Source organism: Microtus pennsylvanicus, chromosome X (assembly GCF_037038515.1).
Source record: "Microtus pennsylvanicus isolate mMicPen1 chromosome X, mMicPen1.hap1, whole genome shotgun sequence".
In the NCBI taxonomy this organism is placed as follows: Eukaryota; Metazoa; Chordata; class Mammalia; order Rodentia; family Cricetidae; genus Microtus; species Microtus pennsylvanicus.
Genome location: NC_134601.1, coordinates 37,761,928 through 37,789,079, shown reverse-complemented (window position 1 = coordinate 37,789,079; position 27,152 = coordinate 37,761,928). Strand labels below are relative to the sequence as shown.

The following is a 27,152-nucleotide window of genomic DNA, read 5'->3' as shown; positions in this document are numbered from 1 at the left end:
CATAAAATAATTTACCTCTTAATTTTGTGAACTATTAATAAATCACCAGAATTTCTTTTTCTTATATAAAAAACCCTCATTTTTATTATTAATTTATGTGCATGTGTGTGCCTTTATGACTTTGTGATTTTATATGTACTGTAGTACATCGGTACTTTATAAAGCTAGGCAGGGTCATTGTATCCCCTAGATCTGGTGTTTTAGCATCTCTCAAGTATGGCATCCAGGAACCAAGTTTGGTCCTTTGCAATTACATCAGCACTTTTAATGGCTGAGGCATTTCTCTAGCCTCAGATTTTACTACTTGTAAGTATCATCAGTTTAGGGATGAATCAAGTCTGCAGAGTGAAAAGACTATACTGCCTACTGGAAGAAAATCTGTGACCTAACGTTCAAGCATCTCATTATCATACATTAAGATAAATATTTATACATACAGCCATTTTTGAATGTGGAATCTTTAGTTGTTTTTCATATGTCACATTAAAAAATAAAATGAATTTATGAAGATAAAAAAATAAAAAAAAATTGTGAACTATTTCACACTACCCACATGTCACGCTTAGCTTGAAAAGAGTAAAAATAAACTTACAGAGATGTAATACATAAAACTAAATTGAGATAAAATTTTTATCTTGTGATAGAAAACCTAATAAAAGAGCTTTATAATATTAAAAAATTATTTAATCACTATTTATATTCAGGAAACTGGTACAACACAATAATGAACATATGATTCTCAAGAAATATACATAAACTTAGTGTTTCAAAGAGAGTTTCAGTAAAATAAATAAACAGATAAATAAGTAAAGATTTCAAGAAGACCAGGAAAACAAGCTATTAATATGTTCCTTACTGAGATTCATTTTATAGCACTTTCAAAATGTACCTCCTTAGGAACAATAAGGGCTTGGGAAAAAACAATTATAAAAATGTTCATCTTTTCAAGATTAAAATTCATCATCTTTCAATTGTGAACTGAATGGTGGGATCTCAAACCTAGTCCAATTACAGAACCTGTGTTACCTTGTAAGATAAATATTTTGCAAATGTAATTAATAATCTTGCCATATGGACATATTATGGATCATCTAGGTGAGCCCTATATGTAATTACATGTGTCTTTGAAAGAAAAAAGGCAGAACATGCTTAGATCAATGATACAAATCTGTAACCCGAACATTCTAAAACCTGAGGCAGGAGGATATCATGTTTGAGACAAGCCTGAACTAGATATTGATACTACATCTCACAGAACTGGAAAATGGGAAAGTATACAGATATATGGGAGGGAAACCCACAAGAAGAGAGGTCAATATTTGAGTAACATGTGCAAGTAGGCTCAGCAGCCACCTGAAGTTAGAAAAGACAAGACATGGGGTGTCCCTTACAGCCTCCAAAGGGAGAAAGACCTTGCTGAAACCTAGATTTTCATCCCATAAAATTCACTTCAGAATTTTGTGATCTCACAAACTATATCAGACTCGGATTATACTACTGTGGACCATTAAGTTTATGATAACTTTTTTATAGAAACAACAGGAAACTAACAGAGTCCACATTAATCTTTTACTCTTACTTTTGGGTAAATGCCTTTACATTTTTTTAATAGCTGTGTACTGTCATCTTTGGCAGAACATATACTAAGAAATAGCTGTGCATTTTTTTCTTGTGCATCAAGGTGACACTTTGTTTAATTAATATCCTTAGGGACAATCCCATTTATAACAACTAAACAGTTTTCCCTTTGTCTCGTTTCTAAACATAAATCATATCAACCATTATTGGCTGTGAGTCAGCAGCAGACAGATTGCAGTTTACTGTTTCCTTCCTTTCCTACGAGACATTCCTTATAAAACACTGGCGGCCTTTTAGAGATGTTAATAGAGCCTGTGATATAATCTGATCATAATGCTATTCTGTGTCAATGTTGAGCTTCAAAGAGCAAGGAAATTGGGGAAAGAGGAGTAAGTCAGATGGAATGGAAGTCTGTTAGCTGCCTTCCAAGCTGCAGCCACAAGCACCACAGATGGGGCCATCTGCTGCCCACTGTAATGCCTGGCCGATCAGTAGCAGTTTTGCCAAAGTACAGGAAAAGATCTTCAGAAATTATACTAATTATACTACTTATATTCTGATCTTATTCGGTATATAAAAGAGTGTGGTGTTCCTGGTGGAAGAGTTGTTCAAGTTGTCAAAGTGTAAACTAAGAAAGGAGTCATCTTTTAGTCTACTGCTTTTATAATAGAGTCCCTTATTTTTTAAAAAAATCTACTAATATATTCAGCCCTGATAATTTTTATCTCTAGTTAAATTTCTAAAATTTATGCGAACTTTTGGAACATATCTCCCTCATTAATAGATATAACCACATCATCATATATTTTCAGCTTATAAGGTGTTTAAGATAAACCCAAAGAAAACAATGGCATGAGACAGACAGGAAGAGGAGGAGGGCAGAGGAAAGAAAGGAAATAATTTTCTGCTTAAAGAACATAGATTAATATATAAGCCATTTGAAGTCAGAACTCAAAATTCCTATCAGTGGGACAGAGGTGCATACACACACCATACATTGATCTGGATCCATTCACTTGCCATAGAGTATTTCTAATCCCTATGTCAATTTTCTGTGCTAGCTAGCATTCCTTATTATACATATGAAGCAAAGACTGATTGAATGACATGTCCAATATAGATAAAAACTGAAAACAATGGGGTTCTGAATTCAAATGTGACTTCAAATCCCATAATCTGTATGTAATTTACCTCTCCTTCAGTAATAGAGCCTACTGTCTCACATTTTAAATATTCTGTCCTGTTCCAATCACAAACCAAGGTCAGAGAAATGATAACCCTTCTAACCATATACATACCAAAGACTGATTCTTGTAACAGAAAACCAAACATATAGAAGCTAAGTCCCAAACTCAGGCTTAAAAATTAATCAAATGTATTATAAAGTCGTCAGCTGTTCCTGATTTTACCAATACACAATTGTTTGCTTTGAGATAAGATAGATCCTACTTAGCTCTTAGAAGAATGAGCCCTTATTAATGTTTCAATATTTTTAATCAATTCACTAAACAAGGATTAAAGAAAACTAAGTAAAGCAATTTATCCTAACGAAGGATAGCACAATAGACAAAACCACTGAGTTTATGTACAGGACTCCAAGGGGTCTGAAATTTTACCCTACTTGTAAGTCTATGTATTAGCTTAAAGTTGTTGTATGGATGCTAGCACAAGGCACAAGATTTGTGTGTAAAAAATAAGACTTTAGAACTCACATCCCACATCATGGAATGAACAGATTATTTGTATTTGTTCTACTTGCTCCTAAAATCCTACTGGGTCAATGTAGATGTGTGTATTTGGATACATCATGAGAGGAACCTGAGTAGAGAGTAGGTACACCAATTATAGCAGTCAGCATAACTGTCCTATGTGTTAAGGAATATATCCTTACTTTACTGGACAATAAATGTGGCTCTGCATTACTCTAAAGACACAATAGCATTCTTCTTTGAAGGATGCAGCCAGTCTGACCTTTGCTACTGAAGGAAACTGATGTGGAAACTATCAACCAATCATATCTACTTAGGATGTGGCTACCTGTAGCCTAGGTAGCAAAACTGGTAGGACACAGGCATGCTCTCTCTCTGCACAGTGCCAGCAGGACCAATTGGATTTCCGACCTCCCACTCTTGTAGCATGAGTTTTCCCTTATCAACTACTAAAAAAAAAAAACTGTTATTCTTGAGCTGGTCTGGTTATTTACCATACCAACCTAATTCGTCAACACTTGGCGCCCAACATGGGGTCACTACAGTTCCATATGCTCAGCGCCATTTGCATGCACTGCAGCTGCAGACACAGAACACCCCCTCCACCAGCTGCTCATGTGCTCCGGGGTCCCCGTGCCCCCTTGGCTTCCCTCGGCTCTGCACCCTGCACCCAGCGCCCCACTCCTGGCAGCCACCACAAGCTGGACCCCAAGCACTTCCAGATGCGTGCACTCCTCCACCCGGAGACGCACTGCAGGCTTTGGGTTCAGCCACAGCTGCGCTCTGTCAGAGCGGAAAACTATTGAACAGCCGAACACATTCACAGAGCACACGGTCTGTGATTTTTAACTTCTTGATTTTAGTATATTTTTCATTATTTTGTTTACATTCAGCCATCTAAAACCAAGCATGTGGATTCAGGTACACCCTGACACCTATTGGCAGGCAACGGTTATCGCACCTATTCCAGCTGATTGAACCACAGGAAAGATTTATTATTTTGAATTTTAAAAGGGCAATATGTCAGACAAGCTAACCATCCAAGGTTTCCATAGCTTTTTCACTTACACCATGTGTGAGGTCTTACAAGACACATATGACATCCCTCCTACACTGCTATTTCCAGCCTATAAACTGGAAATGTATGTTGAGGGCAGAACAATTATCTGACATGCATGAACCCTTGGGTTCTGTCCCCAGTACCAAAGGGGAAAATCGTTGCAGCCTAACCACAAAAATTTTGCAAAGAAATATCTAAATAGTGTAAACATCAAGTCATCTGTAGCCATATAAGAATATTCAGATAATCACCTTCCAAGATTTATTCTCTATTTTTCAGTTAACATTTTGAATTGATTCACTGTTATTCATGTAACTGATTTAAATAAACATTAACAAGGAATGTGGAACTAAGTGTTAATGTTAATACAAATCTCAGACCCCAACTACAGACAATAGTAATTCTTGTTCACCTTGAGCATCAAATAATGTCCACTTAGATAGTATTAGTACCATTGCAATAAATGGAGTGATACAAAAAGAATCACCTTCATTTATTTCAACTAATATTGTTAACTTTTATAAAGGTCTTCTGACTGAACTATATGCTACCATTCTTAGGGTGTACTTTTGGGGATGCATTTTAAATGTCACAAAAGCCTTGGGAACCAAAATGGAAAGGTAACCTATAGTGGCATTTCACTTGTATTGTAATAAATAAAGCTTGCTTGAGAATCAGAGATTAAAACAGCCCCACGATTCAGCCTTGCAGACCAGGTAATGGTAACACACATGTTTAATTCCAGTAGCCAAATAGTTTGCCATACAAACCAGGTAGTGCACGCCTTTAATCCCAGTGGTGCATGTTTTTAATTCCAGCTCTAGAGAGGATTATAATATGAGAGGAAACAGTTCTCAGGCTCAGTCTCATTCTGAGATTCCCAGAGGCAGGATCATAATTTTGGACTGAGGTCAAGGTAAGAACCAGTGTCTGCCTGTTTTGCTTTTCTGATCTTCAGGTTGAACTACAATTTCTCTCTCTGAATTTGTATTAATCATGCTTCAGTAATCTACTTAGAAAAAAGCAACAGACAAAATAGGAGCAATATTTTTGGTTTTGTAAGAGACTGCCAATATTGTTTAATACCTCATTATTTTGGTGCTACTGAAAATGAGTAGACATTCTATGACAACCTAAAATCCCTAGAAGATATAAACAAAATAAATAAAATGCAATTCATCAATTTGCACATAATAAATGAAAAGTAAGGTTTATATCGATACAAAAGAAAATAGAAGTTGGACTATTATATTTTTTTGTGAAGTAGAATATATATAACAAAATTAAGCTATAGGTGAATACATAAAAATAAAGAAGATTTTTGTTTTCTAACAAGAAATTTAAAAAATTACATTTTTTACTACATTTAAAAAACTGCCATTAATGACATATAAATACACATGTATTGTGTAAAATCTGGTCAATATGCTCTCATACTTTATCTATACAATATGCACTCATTCATCTATTTTTCCATCTACAAGAACTATCAAAACTAGAAACAAAACCCAATGAAAACACAGGAGGTAGCACAGCTGCCCATTGCTACAAGACTGGAAAGTGCCTTTGAAGTATAGAGACTGATGCTGGAGCCTGATGAGAAATGACAACTCTATGGCTCTGACATCTGTTTTCAACACATGCCCTCTCCAAAGGCAGGTGATTTCTTGATTCAGTATTCTCATGAAGGGTGTCAGCATGCCATTCGGAACAAGACAATAAACAGTCTACAAGGCCTAAGCTTTGTTAAATGAGCAGAAAGCATGAGTCAGAGAACTTCCAATCTACTCCATGAATAAAAAAAAATGTAAACCATAGTATAGTGGAGGGAAAGCAGTAACAAAGAAAATGAAGACAAACTTCTTTAAAGCCAACAATTACTAGAATCAATATGAAGCAGCTAGACCCACTGAACAAGAAGGTACAGTGATGGAAGACTCATTCTGCCACAGGCATGTTGGGAAGCAAGGGCGCAAACAAAAGCAGATGCTGCAAGAAGAAACCTCAGCTGCTAACCAGAGAGGCAAATTACATGCATGCTCTGTGAGGGAAAGACTGTGAGTCATGCATCAGTTAAGTCACATGAAAGGACAAGACTTTATTAAAAGTGGTGAGGGGGCTCTTTGCAGAGCTTTCTTTAAGAATATCAACAACGTTCTTCAGTTTCACAAGAAGTAACACCCAATGATTCAGAGTAATGACAACAAGCATCAAAGTGACGTTTAAGAGTGGCACTGCCCTTAAACCCACATAAACTATAGAGATGGCAAATCTGGCATTTTGAAATGGAATGGTGTTATTTATGAAGAGGCTGTTGAATTAACTTTTTTAAAAGACAAATGATATAACATCATCACATAACTTCTAAAATCCACATGAAAAGAAAAGATAAAAATGAAAAACATTTTAAGCGTCCTTCACTTTTAGAATGGGTTAAGGCTTTCAAAGTGTTACATAAAGAAGTCAATCACTAACAAATGATTATTACGTTTAGACCGTCTGAAGAAAAGTATCAGTTTATTAAGAAACAATAACTAATGTACACTAATGAAAATAACACCATGTCTCCATTGATTATATTACAAATTCAAAACTAAGATTTATCAATAACCAACATTCACATAACAACGTATTCAAATAACTTTTAAAGAGTTAAAACTACATGGGTGGATAAATGTTGCTCCCAAAAGACATAGGTATGGGATGCCTCACTTAAGAGTTGTTGGACCAGGAGAACCCAAAAGACCCACTTGCCTCCCCACAAAAGTACCACAAATGATTGCAATTGCTCTTTGATAACCCACCATAACTAGATGGCACATTTTTGGTTGCACAACATAGAAAAATTAAACTAGATCTGATCTGGAACTTTGCTCCTTGGGGGTTAGATTCTATAGTATGGGAGGGTTCTATGTAGGTTGTTGAGGAAAGAAAAGTCACTAATGGTCTTAGTCAACTGTGAGCCCTGCAAGCCACAGTATCATTATGCCAAGCAAGTTGTTTTCCCTTGTACAATAATGACAAGTCTATTATGCGGTAATTAATTACTTTCTGATTGGGGCTGATGCCCAATCCACTGAAGGGGAATCCATACCTAATACTATAAACCGAGTCAAAAGTCTATGGCTGACTGTGTCATAGGCCCTAGGGTGGAACCTTCTTCTGCTGTTTTGTTGAATGTACATGGTGTAAAATTTCTATCCATAGATTAGTACTTGACAGAAGCTTATGCCTACTGTGGTCAACATTAATAAAGTATTGGGAAAAAATGGGGGATGACTGTTGTGGAATACTACTTTAACAATACAAAGGTGTGTTACTTTTTTTATGCTGTAGAATATTACTTTAACTAGACAAAGATGTGTTACACTTGTTTATGCTGCATCTGTTTAATTATGTAAAGATGTGCTGCTATTTCACCTTGCCTGCCTAAGGCATCTGTTTGGTCTAATAAAAAGCTGATAAGCTAATACCTAGCCAGTAGAGGGATAGATAGGTGGGGCTGGAAGGCTGAGAGACTAAGTAGGAAGAGAAAAAAGAGAGAGAACAAGAGAAGAGAATGAGGGAGAAATAGAAGGAGACACCCAAGGCCAGCCAGCCAACTACACAATAGTACATGCAGAAGGAAAGAAAACCCCAAGGCAAAACATAAATGAAGAGAAACAGGTTAAGTTGTTAGAGCTAGCAAGAAAAAAGCATAAGATAAGGTTAAGCATACCTAACTAATGATATGTCTCTGTGCCATGATTTGGGAGCTGGTTGATGGCCCATAAGAAAGCTGGCTACAGATGATAAAACAGACTTTTTTGGAAAGAAAGAAAAGACTTCATACTGTTTCTGATGGACAGTTGCCTTTCATTTCACATGAAGCAAAAGTTCTAGAACTAGTTTTACCCAATCTTTCAATTAACCATCAGGGACATAGGCTTAGTGTTCAAGGAAGAAGTCATTAAACTAGGCATAGGTTCCAGCAGCAGTCCAGGTCGACATATCACCATGTCACCAAGCAACAATCAAGTCACTCAGCTCAGCTGCTCCTCACTGGTTACACTTCTTCAAATATGCCTCTGTCCACGAGAAAAGAAACCCCATTCCCTCTCTCCCTTCTTTCCTCCCTCTCACTCCATTTCAGTGCCCCAACTGCCCACTGTGTGTAGATCTCTTTGCCCACTCAATCCGTCATGACTCTGGGAAGGAACATGCTTCTTTCTTGGAACCCAGGGCAGTCTGCACTAGGCCTTTTGTGGGTCTTTTTGCCCCACTCAGTCATGCTGCTGGGCCTGTCGTGTGTACTTAGAGATTGATTCTCCAGCCATGACTTCCTTATCTTGTCCTCCTGACCAATTCTTTTATTAGGAAGAAATGTTATGTAAAAGCTGGGGACCAGACTACATCTTTCCCCTATTTAACCTCAAACACAGTTCTCTAACCAATGGAAGTTCACCAGGAACATTCATCTTTTCTGCTCTCCAATATCTCCCATTTAATAACCAGTCAGGTTTCCTCTCTGTTTGGGTCACATCAAACACAGCAGAGTCTCTCTTATTCCTACCATTTTCATCACACTTAAAGATATATTCTATTCCTCAAGAAAGTTTCAAAGCTTTGAAAGCACTCTACCCATTATTACAAGTTCCTGAATGGTAACCCCATTCACTTTCCATATTAAATTACCATTATCCCTATCTCAATCCCAGACGGCTCTTAACATATAAGTTAAGATCATAGGGTTATTGAAGAGTTTGCTGTTCCCTTACATCTTATCACCAACTCATACTCTCATCAGTAATATTATCCCTAACACTCCATCAAAATTTCACTATTTTAGATATTAATGATGTTTTTCAACACCCCATTTCCACCCGAGTCCCAAGAAATTTTTGCTTTCACCTAGAATAACCCTGACAGCCATTGTTACCAACAACTCATTTTTTTTCTTTTCCATGGATTCTAAAACGCCTAAACTTATTTGGGCAAGCACTTGCTTAAGATAGTTCTTCCTTCCTTTCATTAGTATCTGTCGCTAATATGTGAATCACATATTCATTTGTAGTTTTCCTGCCAAACATCACTCCAGGATGCCATCACCCTCCTAAATTTTCTAGGCAAAAGGGATGCAGAGGTTCTCCAACTGAGGCCGAAGCCAGCCAATAATCTGTTACTTAGTTAATTCAAATGAGCAAAAGCAGACAGTCATCTGTAAGTCATCTGTAGGACTGAAAACTGAAAGAGTTGTTCCCTTGTGCTTAAAGGCTGACCATTAAACTGTCAAACAAGCAGGGTCTCTTATGGAAACTAGCAAAACTGTCATCATGACATAACAACTAATCTGAATACTCCGTTGATATCTTCAAGAAACTAAACTACCACTGCAAAGAGCATTAGTAACTCACAACTCCTGCTTCAGAAGGCTCTACTATAGTCATAACCACTCTAGGACACTCGCACAAACCTTGGAAGACTCCACACAGGACAAAACTGGTTACACTCCAGATGAGCCCGCTTGGAGTGATATTTCATTTGTATTTTAATAAATAAAGCTTGCCTGGAGGTAAGAGAGTAAAACAGCTGCACTGATCAACCTTAGACATCAGGCAGTGGTGACACACATCTTTCATCCCAGTAGCCACACTAGTTTGTCATAAAAACTGGGCAGTAGTGGTACATGCCTTTAATCCCAGCACTAGAGAAGAATATAAAACAAGAGGAGATAGGTCTCACACACAGTCTCATTCTGAGATTCCTGGAGGCAGGATCGCCATTTCAGACTGAGTAAGAGCCAGTGACTGACTGTTTTACTTTTCTGACCTTCAGGATGAACCCCAATATCTGTCTCTGGGTTGTTATCAGTTGTGCTACAACTGCTTGTACTGCTGTTACTTTTACTTGAACTCTACCAGTGATGCCTACCTGGTGAATCAGCAAAAGGATTACTCCCTATATGGGACTTATGATTGGTCTTTACGTAGCTTAAGATTTATAAGCTGGAAACCATGCTGTTGCCTATGGAATTAAAAACGAACAAGCATGCCACATCCACATCCTAGCTATAAAAACAGGCTGTTTTCCAGTCTTGCTGGGTTAGGCTTAAGGCTTTTCCTATGGCATACTACATTCAAGCCTCTGTTAAGACCATAAAAAAAATGTTTCTCCAAAATGTTATTTTTTTCCCACAATGGTCCTTATCAGGAGCAAAGCAGATTGAGCTGGATGTTTTAAAGTTCAAACTGCAAAAAACTAAAAAGAATAATGGAAGTATTGAGAAGGTAAGAGATCACGAAGAAAAGTTGAGTGTGTAAAACATAAAAAGCTGTGGAAAACCAAAGACAGGAGCAGAATTTCAAGACCTGAAAGCCCTGGTTGCTAGAAGACTTTGAGAAAGCGAATGAGGAGTGAAGGCCCAAGATTTCTGATATCCAAACTCAAAATATGGAACTTCCACCCTTGGTTTTGGTTCTCTATACCCTGGGCAATAAGCCTAAGCTTCCAACACCAACAGCAATAAGCTTCAAGCTTTCATACTTTTAAGCCATATGTTTCTAACTCTCAATGATAGACTAAATATGACATATAAAGTTTGAAAGTCTAGACAATAAACCTCTGTAACTCATGGCTGCCAATATTAAGGAAACTTTTGTGCTGCTTTTGCCTTGATTCGTATGTGAATAAGAGTAAAAGAACCCAGGGTAAGAAATTCATGAGACCAAAATTAAATAAGTAAACGTAAGAAAACCTCAGTCATTAGGTTTTGATGAAGGTGGAAGAGAAAAAGCAATGAACATGGAGAACTGTTGTTTGTGAGAGCCTAAGCTCTCTGATCTACCTATACATAATAACTCTTCCTAGCTTAACTGAGTTTATGGCAAAAGGAAGACAGCAAACCACAGCAAGAGACAGTTAAGTGATAGAACACATCATACTACAGCAAAATGGGAAATAATTCATTCCAAACCAAACCACAAATGTACATTTGTCTCTCAGTTTTTCCCGGTCATCCTCTCTATGTAATTACGACGTTCAAAGCTGAGTCTGTGGCCCAGCCAGTCTTGTTGGCTCATACTTGTAATCCTTGCATTTGTGAGATTGAGGCAGAAGAATGAATATGCATTTGAGGCAAGCCAGTACCACAACCTGAGTATCAGAGCATTCTGGGCCATAAAAAAATGCTGACTCATAAAAAAATAAAGATTGAATTTCTTAAAAGTATATTAATATTATTCTTTAAAATGCTCTATACTAGTTTAAATGTCATCCTTATTATTTCATATCATGAAAATTTTAAATCAATTATGTTAAATAATTAACCTAAATATTTTAAATTACCTAATTTCTTTTTAAAAATCCTATTATATTACAATAATTAAAAACCAAACAAGAAAATGTAAAAAAAAAACTACTCTATTTACAACCTATTAAAGTGTGATGATATTTCTGCTTATGAAACAATAAAATGTTCCCTTTTCTTTCTAGTGCTTTTTTGGGGGTTTCAAGACAGGGTTTCTATGTGTAGCCTTGGCTGTCTTAGAAGTCATTCTGTAAGCCAGGCTGACCTCAGATAACCACCTGCTTCAACTTCCTGGGTTCAGGGATTAAAGATGTGCACCACTACTACTGGGCTTTTCTAGAACTTTTTTGTCTTTTTTGTTTTGTTTTGTTTTTATATTGTAGGCATGTGTGTATGTTTGTACATTTTCACTGGAAGGAAAAGATGCTCATTTTAAATGTTGAAGTGTACAAGTTGCTTTGTTACAATAAAACCAATGTGTACACACACACACACACACACACACACACACAAAGAATATAAAGTTGCTTGCCACTGAACCCAATGACCTGAGTTCAGTAGATGGAACCCAAATGATGAAAGGAGAAAATTAACTTCTGACAGTTGTCATCCAACTTCCACATGAGGTCCACACATGCACAGATGTACACCCATGAGTGTCCAGAAAGGGGCCACAACAAAGAGGCTACCAGCTATCAAATATTTTCGCTTGTCACTCTCTAACTTTTATTTTTATGGTGGGGCTGGACACGAAACTTAAAATTTCGGCTTGGCCAACTGCACAGTGAGCTCCTGGAATCCATCTAGCTTTATGTTCCCAAACACTGGGGACACACAGACACATACGATGTTCTTGGAAATATAAACTGTAAACCAATTGGACATTAACATACAACCTGGCAATTCCATTAAAAAAAGGTTTACACATATACAAGAGAAATGTTTAATATTTACAGGTAGATTGTTTGCAAGAACAAAATGGGAAAGCATGAAAGTAGTCATCAGATAGAAAGAAAATAAAGATAATAGTGTAGCTACCCAAAAGAATGAATTACAGATACACACACACGCAAACTGAATAAATCTTAGCAACTAAATACTGGGAAAGAAAATATAAAAAGTACTACAGTTAAAGAAAACATAATATAATATTGGGTTTCATATGTTTAAGCTTTGAAACAAAAATAAGAAAACGTTTTGTTAGAAAACAGCCTACCTACAGGCTGAGTGTGTTTTGGCAACAACTGACAGTCATAGTTACACAATGCAAAGCACAGTCTAACTAGGGAGAAGGAAAAACCGAAACAGAAGCAAAGCTAAGGCAGACAGATAAGAAGCAGTGAGTAACTGTTGAAGAGCTAGTTCAAGGTGAGGAAGAGAGGAACCTGAACAACAATGGCAGTAAGAACAGACAGGAAGGAAACACATCTGAAAGCTATTCAGAAAGTGCTGGTGAATAGTCACCAGGTTCCAACTGGCAGAGAGGGTGAGAGGAAGGGAAGAGACAGGAATAAGCCCTGCATTCCTGATGTGAGTGAAGAGTTGGTTCAGAGTCAGGAAGAGGAGTCTGATAAGCTGAGTTTGAGGAAATTCTGGGATGACAATACTCAGGGAGTGCCCTCCCATTTCACAGAGCGATGTGATTCCCTTTCTAAGCCAAGCTTGCATATTCTTTCTAAAGCTCCCTTTGATGTTCCAATAGTCCAATCAAATGTCATCCCAACCTCTAAGCGTGTAATATACATTGTTTCATTTGCAGCACTTACCTTCTTCAAATTTAAAGTTCTGAAATGATAGTTACCCCTGATGTATTAGGATAGAAAAAAATCTTCATTGGGGGCTTGTTCTTTTCACCGAAAGCTGCTTGGCAGTATCCCTCATCCCTAGTCACTAATTAATATTATCACTACCCCACAATACCCCCAAATTATTAAAATCAAAACTGTTTCGAGGCACTTCAAAATATGCCATGAAGGTGAATTAGCACCTCCCCGACACACACACTTAGAACAATATTGAGAATCTAGCCTGTGTAATATGTATGAATTCTTATTCTGTGGGACTATTCAATAAAGTCTTTGAAAGCCGCAACTTCACAACCTTTACAAATCCTTTTTTGCATTCTCACTATAGATGAAAAAAAGTTGCTAAACTTAAATTACTACTTTTAATTTGTAGTGGTGTGTGTGTGTGCGTGGGTGTGTATCTGCATGTGTGCATGCTCGTGCACGTCAGCGCAAATGGAGAACAACAGATACCTCTGGAGTTATAGATGATTGTGAGCTACTAGACTTAGGTAGTGGGAACAGAAAAGAGATCCTCTGGAAGAAGAGCAAGTGCTCTCTTGCCTGCTGAGCCATCTCTCCGACCCCTAATTTACCATTTTTTTTATTTCACAAACATCTGCAAATGTAATTTATTACAGACAAGCATAAATGCACCCAACCATGTAACTCCTCATATTTTCTTTTTTTCCTGATATATATTGAGAAAAGGAAAAGAAAAAGAAAAAAAGTTTCTGCCTACCCCCAGCCTCCCATTCCCCCCCCCCCTCCTCCCACCCTTCTCCCCCTCCCCCCACTCCTCTCCCCTTCCCTCTCCAGTCCAAAGAGCAGTCAGGGTTCCCTGCCCTGTGGAAAGTCCAAGGTCCTCCCCCCTCCGTCCATGTCTAGGAAGGTGAACATCCAAACTGGCTAGGCTCCCACAAAGCCAGAACATGTAGTAGGAACAAAACCCCGAGCCATTGTCCTTGGCTTCTCATCAGCCCTCATTGTTCGCCATGCTCAGAGAGTCCAGTTATCTTAAGGATTGCTGTATTTTGTTTTTAAAAAAATGGGAAAAGTCTAGACTCCACATGCAAAATCATCAATAGAGTCATTTTTAACTGAAATCCAGAGTCATAAATATTCTAGAATTGTATACTCTCTATAGCATTCAAATAAAAATTTATATCATAATTATTTAATTGAATTTCTCATCACTTTAGATGTCAGATACTATGCTCAAATTGCCTGAATTAATTAATTTAAAAGTAAACACATGGGACAAATGAAGTAGCTCCATGAGTAAGGTGCTCATGTCTAGAGACTTTTGTTTGATTCCCTTAACCCATGAAAAGGTGGAAGGATAGAACCTACTCCACAAAGTTGTCCCATGAACTTCACACACATGCTATGGCATGTGTGTCTAAACACACACATCATGTACTGGATTCTTAGGCTTTCAGTTTGTAGACAGTCATTGTTCATCTAGCTGTAGAATATCCTTTAATCCACTCCAATAAATAATATATATGTGATTATTATATATAATATGTTATATATAAGTATATTGATATATTCATTGGTTCTATCAGCTCTTTTCCTCTAGATAACCCTAATTATAATCTAAATTGAAATGTAAAAACTTAAACCTTAAGCAATATATTCCACCCAATATACCAATCATCGATTTCTGTGTTTATATTGTACTACAAATACATAGCCTACTTTTGTTTTGTGGTACCAGAATCATACACAGGGCTTCATGCATCCTAAGCAAACAGTCTAACACTAAACTACATCCCTAGATCCCTAGATGTTCCTTTTTTTTTTGCTTTTAACATTGTTCCCTTATTTAGTCTAGGTTAGCCATATGCTCAAAATATTACTTCCTGGGGTAGAGAGATGGATCAGTAGTTAAGGGTGATTGCTGTGCTTACAGAAGGGGACAAAGTGTGGTTCCCAGCACCTGTGCTTTCTAGTTCAGATCTAACCCCAAGAGGTTTGACATGCTCTTATGGACTTTGGTACAACTTAATTCACATATATAAGTGCCCACAGAGACACTTGCACATACAAGTAACATTATATGGATTGAATATCTTATATTTGCAAATATATATATATATATTCATATACATAGATACATGCAATAATAAAAGTGAAAAAAGAGGCCGTGAATTTAGAGGAGAGAAGGGTTTAGAGGGAAGAAATGAAAGAGAGACATGTAATTATAGTATAACCTCAAAAAAGAAGAAAGAATACATTAATCTCTTAGCCTTCAGAACACTAGGATTACAGATTTATATCTACATACACACTAGACTTGTCTCTTTCTAGTCTACTGGGCATATTTCCAGAGTTAAAGCTCTAAGAATGATTTTTATTCTGTTCTAAAGTTTTCAAATATAAAGGCAAGAAAGGTTATGCAAGCAAGTGAAACATGGCATGACACAGACAATGATGATATCCATGAAGTTAAGTACTGACTGTCACAAGAAGTAATTTTTTTAATGTTTGCATTACCAATTCCATAAAAAGAAGAAAACAATCATAGTGCATACAAAACTGGGCTAATGATGTATCCTAACCAATGCTCTGCTATTCACTCCTGGCAATCACTGAACCTCTGTCAAACACAAGGAGTACTACGTATTGTTGTAGAATACTATTTTAAAATGTGTTACATTTGTTTATGCTGTGGAAAGTTTGTTTAAGCATGCAAAGTTGTGGTGCATTCTTTTATGTTGCATTGGTTCAACTCTGTGAAACTGCCTTACTTTGCCTGTCTAAAAGACCTGATGGTCTAAAAAAGAGTTAAATGGCCAGTAGCAAGGCAGGAGAAAAGATAGTAGGGGCTGGCAGGCAGGGAGTATAAAAAAGGAGAAAACTGGGAGGAGATTGAGGAACAAGGAAAGGAGGAGCACATCGGGGCCCAGCTACCCAGCAAAACAGCCAAACACAGGGTCAGAAGAAAAAAAAGATATATAGAAATAGAGAAAGGTAAAATTCCAGAGGCAAAAGATAGATGGGATAAGAAAAGCTGGCAAGAAACAAGCCAAACTAAGGCAGAGCATTCATAAGAAAGATTAAGTCTCTGCATGTGAATTTATTTGGGAGCTGGAAGGCGGGTTCCCCAGAGAGTAAAGAGAAAAAAGACTACAATGTATTCTACCAATATCAAAAGATTATTTGCTTCTCTGATTTCCCTCTCTGCTTCCATATCCTTTGTGTATAGGAGGGCGACTGATTTTTTGGAGTTGATCTTGTATCCTGCCACAATACTAAAGGTATTTATCAGCTTTAGGAGTTCTTTGGTGGAGTTTTTGGGGTCGCTTATGTACACTATCATATCATCTGCAAATAATGAAAGTTTAACCTTTTCCTTCCCAATTCGAATCCTCTTGATCCCCTTATGTTGTCTTATTGCTATTGCTAAAACTTCAAGCACTATATTGAAGAGGTATGGAGTGAGTGGACAGCCTTGTCGTGTTCCTGATTTTAGTGGGATGGCTTTGAGTTTCTCTCCGTTTAGTTTGATGTTAGCTGTCGGTTTGCTGTAAATAGCTTTTATTATATTTAGGTATGACCCTTGTATCCATAATCTCTCGAAGACTTTTATCATAAAGGGATGTTGAATTTTGTCAAAAGCTTTTTCAGCATCTAATGAAATGATCATATGATTTTTTTTCTTTCAGTTCCTTTATATGATGGATTACATTGATAGATTTTCGTATGTTGAACCAGCCCTGCATCTCTGGGATGAAGCCTACTTGATCATAATGGACAATTTTTCTAATGTGTTCATGGATACGGTTTGCCAGTATTTTGTTGAGAATTTTTGCATCGATGTTCATGAGTGAGATTGGCCTGTAATTCTCTTTCTTGCATAAAATATCTTGGGGTAACTCTAACCAAGGAAGTGAAAGATCTATTTGACAAGAACTTTAAGGAATTGAAGAAAGAAATTGAAGAGGATACCAGAAAGTGGAAAGATCTCCCTTGCTCTTGGATTGAGAGGATCAACATAGTAAAAATGGCAATTCTACCAAACAAAGGCAATTTATAGATTCAATGCAATCCCCACCAAGGTCCCATCAAAATTCTTCACAGATCTTGAGAGGACAATAATCAACTTTATATGGAAAAACAAAAAACCCAGGATAGCCAAAACAGTCTTATATAATAAAGGAACTTCTGGAGGCATTACCATCCCTGACTTCAAACCCTACTACAGAGCTACAGTATTGAAAACAGCTTGGTATTGGTATAAAAACAGAGAAGTCGACCAATGGAATCGTATAGAAGACCCAGACTTTAACCCACAAACCTATGAACACCTCATTTTTGATAAAGGAGCTAAAAGTATACAATGGAAGAAAGAAAGCATCTTCAACATGTGGTGCTGGCACAACTGGATGTCAACCTGTAGAAGAATGAAAATAGACCCATATCTATCACCATGCACAAAACTCAAGTCCAAATGGATCAAAGACCTCAATATCAGTCCAAACACGCTGAACCTGATAGAAGAGAAAGTGGGAAATACCCTACAACAGATGGGCACAGGTGAACACTTCTTAGGTATAACCCCAGAAGCACAGACATTCAGGGCAACATTGAAAATGGGACCTACTGAAACTGAGAAGCTTCTGTAAAGCAAAGGACACTGTCACTAAGACACAAAGGCAACCCACTGACTGGGAGAAGATCTTCACCAACCCCGCAACAGACAAAGGTCTGATCTCCAAAATATATAAAGAACTCAAGAAACTAGACTTTAAAATTCTAATTAACCCAATTAAAAAATGGGGCACTGAACTGAACAGAGAATTCTCAACAGAAGAAGTTCAAATGGCCAAAAGACACTTAAGGTCATGCTCAACCTCCTTAGCGATCAGGGAAATGCAAATCAAAACAACTTTGAGATATCATCTTACACCTGTCAGATTGGCTAAAATCAAAAACACCAATGATAGCCTCTGCTGGAGAGGCTGTGGAGGAAGGGGTACCCTCATTCATTGCTGGTGGGAATGCAAACTTTTGCAACCACTTTGGAAAGCAGTGTTTCGGTTTCTCAGGAAATCGGGATCAATCTACCCCTGGACCCAGCAATACCACTCTTGGGAATATACCCAAGAAATGTCCGATCATATGACAAGGGCATTTGTTCAACTATGTTCATAGCAGCATTATTTGTAATAGCCAGAACCTGGAAACAACCTAGATGTCCTTCAATGGAAGAATGGATGAAGAAAGTGTGGAATATATACACATTAGAGTACTACTCAGCGGTAAAAAACAATGACTTCTCAAATTTTGCATGCAAATGGATGGAAATAGAAAATAGTATCCTCAGTGAGGTAACCCAGACCCAAAAAGATGAACAAGGGATATACTCACTCATAATTGGGTTCCTGCCATAAATAAAGGTTAGTGAGTCTATAATTTGTTATCCTAAAGAAGCTAGATAAGAAGGTGAACCCAAAGAAAAACATATAGCTATCCTCCTGGGTATGGGAAGTAGACAAGATTGCCAGGCAAAAATCGGGATCTTAAGGGTGGGGTGGGAGGGGGTAAGGGGAGATGGGGAGAGAAAAGTGAGAAGGGTAGGATGGGGAGAACTTGGGGCAACGGGATGATTGGGATAAAGGAATGTTGGATAGGGGAGCAGAGAAGCACATATCTTAATTAAGGGAGCCATCTTAAGGTTGGCAAGAGACTTGGACCTAGAGGGGCTTCCAGGTGCCCAAGGCGAGGTCTCCAGTTAGTTCCTGGGGCAGCTGAGCATAGGGAACTGAAATGATCCTATCCTATAGCCATACTGATGAATATTTTGCATATCACCATAGAACCTTCATCTGGCAATGGATGGAGATAGAGACAGAGACCCACACTGGAGCACTGGACTGAGCTCCCAAAGTCCCAATGAGGAGCAGAAGGAGGGAGAACATGAGCAAAGAAGTCAGGACCACAAGGGGTGCACCCACCCATGGAGACAGTGGGGCTGATCTATTGGAGCTCACCAAGGCCAGCTGGACTGGGACTGAAAAAGCATGGGATAAAACCGGACTCTCTGAATATGGCGGACAATGAGGGCTCCTGAGAAGCCAAGGGTAATGGCACTGGGTTTTGATCCTACTTCATGTCCTGGCTTTGTGGGAGCCTAGCCAGTTTGGATGTTCTCCTTCCTAGACCAGGATGGAGGGGGAAGGACTTTGGACTTTCCACAGGGCAGGGAACCCTGACTGCTCTTCAGACTGGAGAGGGAGGGGGAGAGGAGTAGGGGGAGGGGGAGATGAGTGGGGGGAGGGGGGAGGAGCGGAGGAGGGGGGAGGAGTGGGAGGCTGGGAGGAGGCGGAAATTTTTTTTCTCAATAATAATAAAAAAAATTTAAAAAAAGATTATTTGCTAGGATAAAATAGAGTAATTAATTACATATGAAGGGCTACACGAAGAGAATAAGTTTAACAACTAATTAGCCTTTTAATTTTAGCTAAAATTTTATTTTACATTGCAAATTTGCAAAAGAACGCAATTAAGGGATCACTGTAAGACTGGTTCCAGAATAAATCAGTTCAAGATTCTGCAGCTCAAAAATATAATCTACAGCTCATAAAATATGAGCCAACTCTTAAATATGTGTTTCAAATTCCATTTTTTCAAGAAGACATTTCATAAGAAAGGAAGATATTTGATTCAGGTCAAAAAATTAAACCACAAACTTGTTCCAGTAAATGTACTAGCAGAACCTTCAACCATGAGACCAAGTCAGATGTTGTGTTTATCTGGCCCCATTTTACAATCAAAGACCCTACAGTTGAAAAGGTGAGCCAACACATGTAGGAAATCCTAGAGTCAATTCCTGGTTTACAGGAAAACATGTGATTATCCAGGACACAGCACAATCTTGCAAAAGAATTTCTCAATCTGTTTTACAGACCTACTGCTCATGGACATAACATTTACTGTATAATGCATCAGACAGAGTAGCTGCAAGTAGGCTCAAACACATCCCCTTAGTTGTATCACTGGTGACAGAGGATCTGTGAAAATGATTGAGATTTGTTTCAACAACCAATAAATTCTTTTTGTTTGTTTTGTTTTCCAAGACAGGGTTTCTCTGTGTAGCTCTGACTATCCTGGAACTCACTCTGTAGACCAGGTTGGCCTCAAACTCAGAAATCTGCCTGTCTCTATCTCCCCAGTACAGGGTTTAAAGGCATGTGCCACCACTGCCTGGCTCAAAAAATTCATTTTAAGGTGACAAATTATCATAGTATCCAAAAAGCTCATACCATGTCTATTAAGCAGGGCACTGGAAAGAAGACATTACACAGAGAATAACTGGATTTTCCTAGAAGAGGATGATGACTTTTGAATCCGTCTTTATAGATCTGTTCGTGGGTGTGAAGTTTTTTTTTATTGATTTTTTATTTAGCTCTACATTTTTCTCTGCTCTTCTCCCTTCTTCCCTCCTCCCCTTTAACTCTCTCCCAAGGTCTCCATGCTCCCAATTCACTCAGGAGATCTTGTCTTTTTCTATTTCCCACGTAGATTATATCCATGTATGTCTCTCTTAGGGTCCTCATTGTTGTCTAGGTTCTCTAGGATTGTAATTTGTTGTTTTATGAATGAAAGATGAGAAAGAGGATATACTGAAAGAGGTCATGAGGACAAGCTGCCAACTGATTTCAAGTAAGGGTGCAAACTCCTCTTAGATGGTAGTCTTACCATGAGCTGGCCATAACCATGGAGCTTCGTGCTCCATCCTAGTAAAGGAGGAACGTTTACTTGAAGTTGAAAAGAGAACTGAGACAAGGGACCGGAGAGGTAACTAAAAAACAGATACCATAAATGCAGAGAAATTGTAAAAAGACACCAAAGATACACTCTGCCAACAGCTCTCTTCTCTCCAATCTTGGCAAACCTGTTATAGACAGCAAAGCTTTGTGGCTGCAAAGTTTAGGAACATGTGCAAAATTACAAATAGGATGAGTTCTAAGCCAGGGATCTCCAAGAAAATTATAGGTTCCCAGTGAACTCATATCATACACTATGATAAACAGATACAAAATAGCACTGCACTATAACTTAAACACTTCCTAGCTTTGGTTTTGAACCTTAATCACTAAATTTCTGCCTGCATTCTCATTCATTCAAACAGAAAGTATTTATATGACCTTGATTGTACACTGGAATCACCTGAGAAGATTTTGTTTAAGTATCTTGGCCACTGAGACCCTGATTTAATTGGTCTGGGGTAACGTCTTGACATAAAAAAAAAAAATTGAAAAAAAATCCTCCCTTAGGATTTTAATGTCTAGTCAAGGCAAGAAACACTGGTCTATTTCATCTTAACATGTAAAAGGGACAGTAAAATGACAGAAAAAACCCTCCCCCCTTCTTCTTTTGAAACTTGTCGATTTCCCTTAAGTCAATATTCCAAGCACCATTTAATTAGCAGAATATCATTTCAGCTATTTTTAGCTCATTTTCCAACCCCTCTTAATTAGGAGAATAACATCTATGCTATTTTCTCTTCTTCAAGTCTCTTCTCCATACAATAAATCATCTCATGCTTGTCTAAATAATCAGTTTGGTTCTGAAACATTACTCACTAAGAGTCATTGTAAATACATAGTAACAATGCCACCAAAGAGAATTATTCTGAAGAAGATAGTGTGTATTCGTACATAGATACTTGTGTATGAGTACATGTATAACCTCAGACATGCTCAGTTTTCATTTCTGAGGTGTGTACTTTCATCTATATAAAATAAACATGATATCTGTTTCAAAACTATTGTTCCTAAATACTTCATGGATACTTTTTGTGATAAAAAAGGACAAGTGACACACATACTCATCTAAATGAAAAAGCGAATACCACAAGATCTATTTACTCTACCTGATCTTGACATGGTCTCAATAAGAACATATATTCGAATGGCAAAAATATTAAATGATTGGCTTTCCTTTTCTTTTTGTCATTTTATTCTATCTTTAAATAAATCGTTTTGTTCTAATTAACTCAGAAATAAAAATAATTTTTTGATAAAACACAGCTACTCTAAGGAAGCCACTCAAACACTTGCCCAGTCCCAAAGCCTGTTCATCTCAGTGAACAGGCTGCCATAAATTTGGAATGGCAATTTTGAAGCGATGGAGCTTCACTTAGGCTTTTATCCTTTTGCTATCAATTACATTTTTATTCACTTGTTAACCACAAAAAAATTACAAAACTATGACTGACTTGAAACCAGGAAAGAAAAATGTATTTATATCCTCTTTCATGACTCATGTGTCCTTTTACCTGAATTCCATCCTTTCTCATCACTTAATTTTAGCCTCTTTCTTGCCTTTCTAAATGTTACAACTCTACCAATACTTAAGCAGTTAACATATATACACATACACACTATAAGCTAGGAAATAAAATTGTGAATCAACAAATAGGCTAAGTAAATCAGCAGACACTTTTTCAAAAAAGAAACATAAATAGCATGTAATTTTAAAAAGTTCTTAACATCTGTAGCCATTGCAAATTAAAACTACTTTAAGACTTTACCTTACACCAGTCAGAATGACTAATATCCAGAAATCTAAAGGCAAATGTTGGAGAAAACAAGGTAGGTAGTACAGGTGTGGGGGGGGAGCAATCCTTATTTACTGCTGGTAGAAATCAAATAAATACAGCAATTATGGAGATTAGCTTACAATTTTCTCAAGAATTAAATCAAAACAAAAAGCTAACCACATGATCCAGCTATACCACTCCTCGGCATATACTCACAGGACTCTGTACCATGTAGGGAGGTGCACATTCATGTCTATTGGGCTGTAGTTACAATAGCAATAAAAATGAACCAACCTAGATGTCCAATTACAAATGAATAGATAATGAAAATATGGCACAGACACAATAGGGTGTTATCAGCTGTTCAGAAAAGGGAAATTTGCAGGAAAATAGATGGGCATAGAAAGCATAATATTAAGCAGGAACCCAAACTCAGAGAGAGAAAATATGCATATTCTCCCTCATGTGTGCCTTATAGTTTATAATAAAGCTGAGTTATTTTGACAAATCCTACAGTGCCTATAATCAGGTGAGTTTGAGTCAAAAGGATTATCTCAAGTTCAAGGCCACAAAGTGAATGGCTTGCTAGTGGAAACACAGTCTCTGAATCAAAGAGGTAGGTGGGGAGAACAGAGGAAATGACAGTGAGTAAAGTCTTGTCAACAGCATGACAACTGGAGTCCAGATCTCCAGAACCTCTGTAAAGGACAGACACGATAGCTCTGGTATCTGTAATCCCAGCACTCCTTTAGAGAGATGGAGAAAGAGACAGCAGAGTCCCTGGGAGCTCATGGCCAGCTAGCCTAAAAAAATTAGAGGCCAGGAGACCCTACCTTAAGGTGGAAGGTAAGAACTGATACACAAGGTACTCCTCAGATGACCACGTGATAACCCATGTGCTTGCCTTCTTATGTGCATGTTTGTGCAATGGGTATCACACACAAAAGAGGAATTCCACGGAGAAAGAATGAAAAAGAAAAGGAGCAAAATACACCTTGCTCATTAGGTAGTATGTTTGTCAGGCAAGCACGAATATCTAAATTCAAGCCCCAGACTCTACATAAGAAAGAAAATACGTGGGCATGGTTGTTTATTTGTAACCTCAGTCCTAGAAAGAGGAAGATAGAGGGATTCTCAGTGTTCTCAAACCAGCCAGCCTAGCCTACTTGACAACCTCAGAGCAACAATAGGCCCTGACAAGAAAAAGTGAATTGCACCTTAGTTTGACCTCTGGCTTCCACATTCACGTATACATTTACCTATGCACCCTCACAAACATGTGCACTGGCACACACAAGCACAAGTACACACTCCAAAAGATATACCATACAGACAGCAGTAAAGATTAAAATGGGAACGATCTGAGTGTGCAGATTTCTGGAATAGCATGTGCAAAACACTACACCACCACCACAAAAAGATTGTGGTGAGTAACTGTTTACCAAGAACAAATATGGTTCTGGGTTGTGCGGAAGCTTGCCTCGAAAACCAACTGAAGGAAAACTTTGGAAAGCAAATGATTATTGTTAAAATAACCAGGCTAGTTAAGGATAAAACAATTATATTTTATTTATTATAAATATTTATTATAAGGGGAAAACTCATGAAACAGGAAACAAGAAATCTAAGCACAGCAATGTCCCGCGGAAAAAGGTGCAGAGAGAGAGCACCTGGAGGTGTACACATTTTACCTTGGGTCCCAGCGAAGCCATGCCTTAACTAAGGCCCACCTCTTAAAGATGATTGGCCAACAAAGTTCCCCATCAGGTTATAACTGAATAAAATAATGGTCATGTTTGTGAAAACGTCATGATACAATAAAAGCAATATAGAATGGGAACACTGAACAGGTATACTCCATATCCTCAGGGAGAGCAAGGCACAATAGAAAAGGAAAATAAAGCCAGCACTGTCAAATAAGTAGTAGAGACAATAAGCACCCTGGGAATTCAAAGAAGCAGAAGACTGGTATCGATCATGGAAACAGCTTTTGGGAAAATCTCATGCATGCACACAGCCTCATATAATGATGAGACAGAATTACACAAAATATTTATTTGAGGGGCAGCAAGCTGACTTAGTTGGAAGAAAAGAAGGTAGGAACATTTGTGAGATACAGTTGCAAAAATTAACCTGGGGCCAGACAGTGACAGCTGGAAATGCTTAAACTTTGCCCCACAGGTAGAAGGAATCTTTACGGGTTATAAAGAGGAGTAAGAAAAAAAACTATAATGATACATTCTGGAGCCATGTTTTTTCTTGAGGCTTTTGAGGCACACACCAAGGAGCATATCTTGCCAATATCTATCCATGAGTCTGTGAGTAGTGTTGGGCAATCTGTTCTGAGTAAAGGTGTAAACATTCAAACCAGTTTACCATAATACATAATCCAGTATTGATTCTGCATTCATAGTTCCTTAAATGCTGCCTGAGGGAATTACTGCATAGGAAGCTTCAATTTTAGATTTTTTTCCTCCTTTTGCTGTCTTCTGCCTGCACACATATCTTGATTTGATGTCTAGAAACCAAATGCACTTAAATTGTCTTGTTTGTAAATATGGATATTTACTGCTTCTCACTATGGTGCTTCAAAATCACTACATCCATACAAATATCTTGGTGCACAATTTATTTCAGCAGAGTAGATGGGACACATAAAGCAAAAAATAAAAATAAAGATTATGAAGAGAAAAAACTTTCAGCAAACCTAAACAAATATAAAAATAAGCAGCACTGGTTTAGAAGGAGAGTGAATTCACAGCACCACCACCAAGATGCCAGCCACAACAAAGACTAACACAGTATAGGGCAATCCATTAACCATCAACCCCATAAGAAATGGAATTGTTTTCTCAAAAATACCCATACATTTTTTAGCTTTCTGCTATAAAAATCCAAACCAACAACACTCAAAAATAGACTACCTTTCACCCGGTAATCAACACTTAAGTGATTGATGATTTAATTTGCTAGTGCAACAAACACTAATCTAACCACCATCACCTCTTAGCACCAAGAAAATGAAAATAAAATAAAAGTCACTCTATAAGGCATAGATGAGATAAAAAGGAAACAAAAATATCCTAAAATGATTAAACAAATCGACCAGAAGAACACAGACAAACACCAAGCCTTACTCTAAAAAGGACTATCCAATGCCTTTCAAGGAATATGTAGAGATTATGATTTTTCGGCATTGTCTGTTCCCAACTCCCCTCACCTCCTCCCACCTACTCACGGTTAAGGTGGAGGAAGATAGGACCAAGAGTTGAAGGAAGTGCATTAAGGAAGGTGTCAATAAGTCCCTTCTGTCTGGGTGCAACACTCTGGGTACAACACTCTTTAACAATAATGCCCCTAATATCCCAGCCAGCTTCTCCATCATCCCAGGGCTGCTGGCGCCCCTCTTTCCCGCTGCCTGCATTGCCCCTCACAGTCAGAGGAGGCTGCTAGGATTCCGGGACTCCCGCCGCCCCTGCGCGCCGGCCCAGCAGAATCCAACAAGGCAGCCACGCAGTCACCCACTCCCATCCTCCTTCCAGGCCCTGCTTCCCCTCCCCCCAGCCTGTCACCTGCTTGGGTGGTGTCCGTCAGGTCATAGCCGCTGCCTGGGAAGTCTCTGAGTTTCCTGCCACTGAGGCTCAGGATGCCAGAGTTCCCCGCCTCCTCCAGGGCCCGATCCAGGCTCCTCACTGTGTGCTGAGGCTGCAAGCTCCCCGGGTGCCACTGCGGCCCATTGGGGAACGGCTGACCGAAAAGAGTCGGTACCGGGATGGGCACCGCCACGGTCCCGCCACAGCCACCACCTCCTCCCGCCCCGGCCCCGCCACCTCCTCCTCCTCCTCCACCACCTCCTCCTCCTCCAGCCGCACCACCGCCACCGCCACTTCCACCTCCACCGCAGCCGCCGCCCCCACTGTTCCCACCGCCTCCCTGACTCGCCGCCATGTTCCTGGGAGAGAGAATAGCCCCCGACAATACTCTGGGCCGCGAGTGGAGGGGGTTCTTAGGACGCATGCGCAGGCTGGGGGTGGGAGGGGGGGCCAGGGAGATGGTGGGAAGAAACCCAGGGCCAGTGGCTAGGAGGTGTCGTGCACACAGAGAAGACGCTGAAATGTGCCCACTGTTTGTTTAAAGAAAACCGAGGATCCAAGAAAGGATGCTAAATCCAGGGTCCGCT

The 27,152-nt window shown here is 38.6% G+C and overlaps 1 protein-coding gene across 6 annotated transcripts in view; it reads right to left on the bottom strand.

Moving 5' to 3' along the window:
• Lrch2 (leucine rich repeats and calponin homology domain containing 2) overlaps window positions 1–26,920 on the bottom strand; it is a 95,157-nt gene extending 68,237 nt beyond the window's left edge. For all 6 annotated transcript variants that reach the window (XM_075957380.1, XM_075957381.1, XM_075957382.1 and 3 more), the window contains exon 1: window positions 26,545–26,920. In XM_075957380.1, coding sequence (XP_075813495.1) covers window positions 26,545–26,920 — 376 coding nt within the window. The remainder of the gene's footprint in view (window positions 1–26,544) is intronic.
• Window positions 26,921–27,152: the final 232 nt, after the last annotated feature.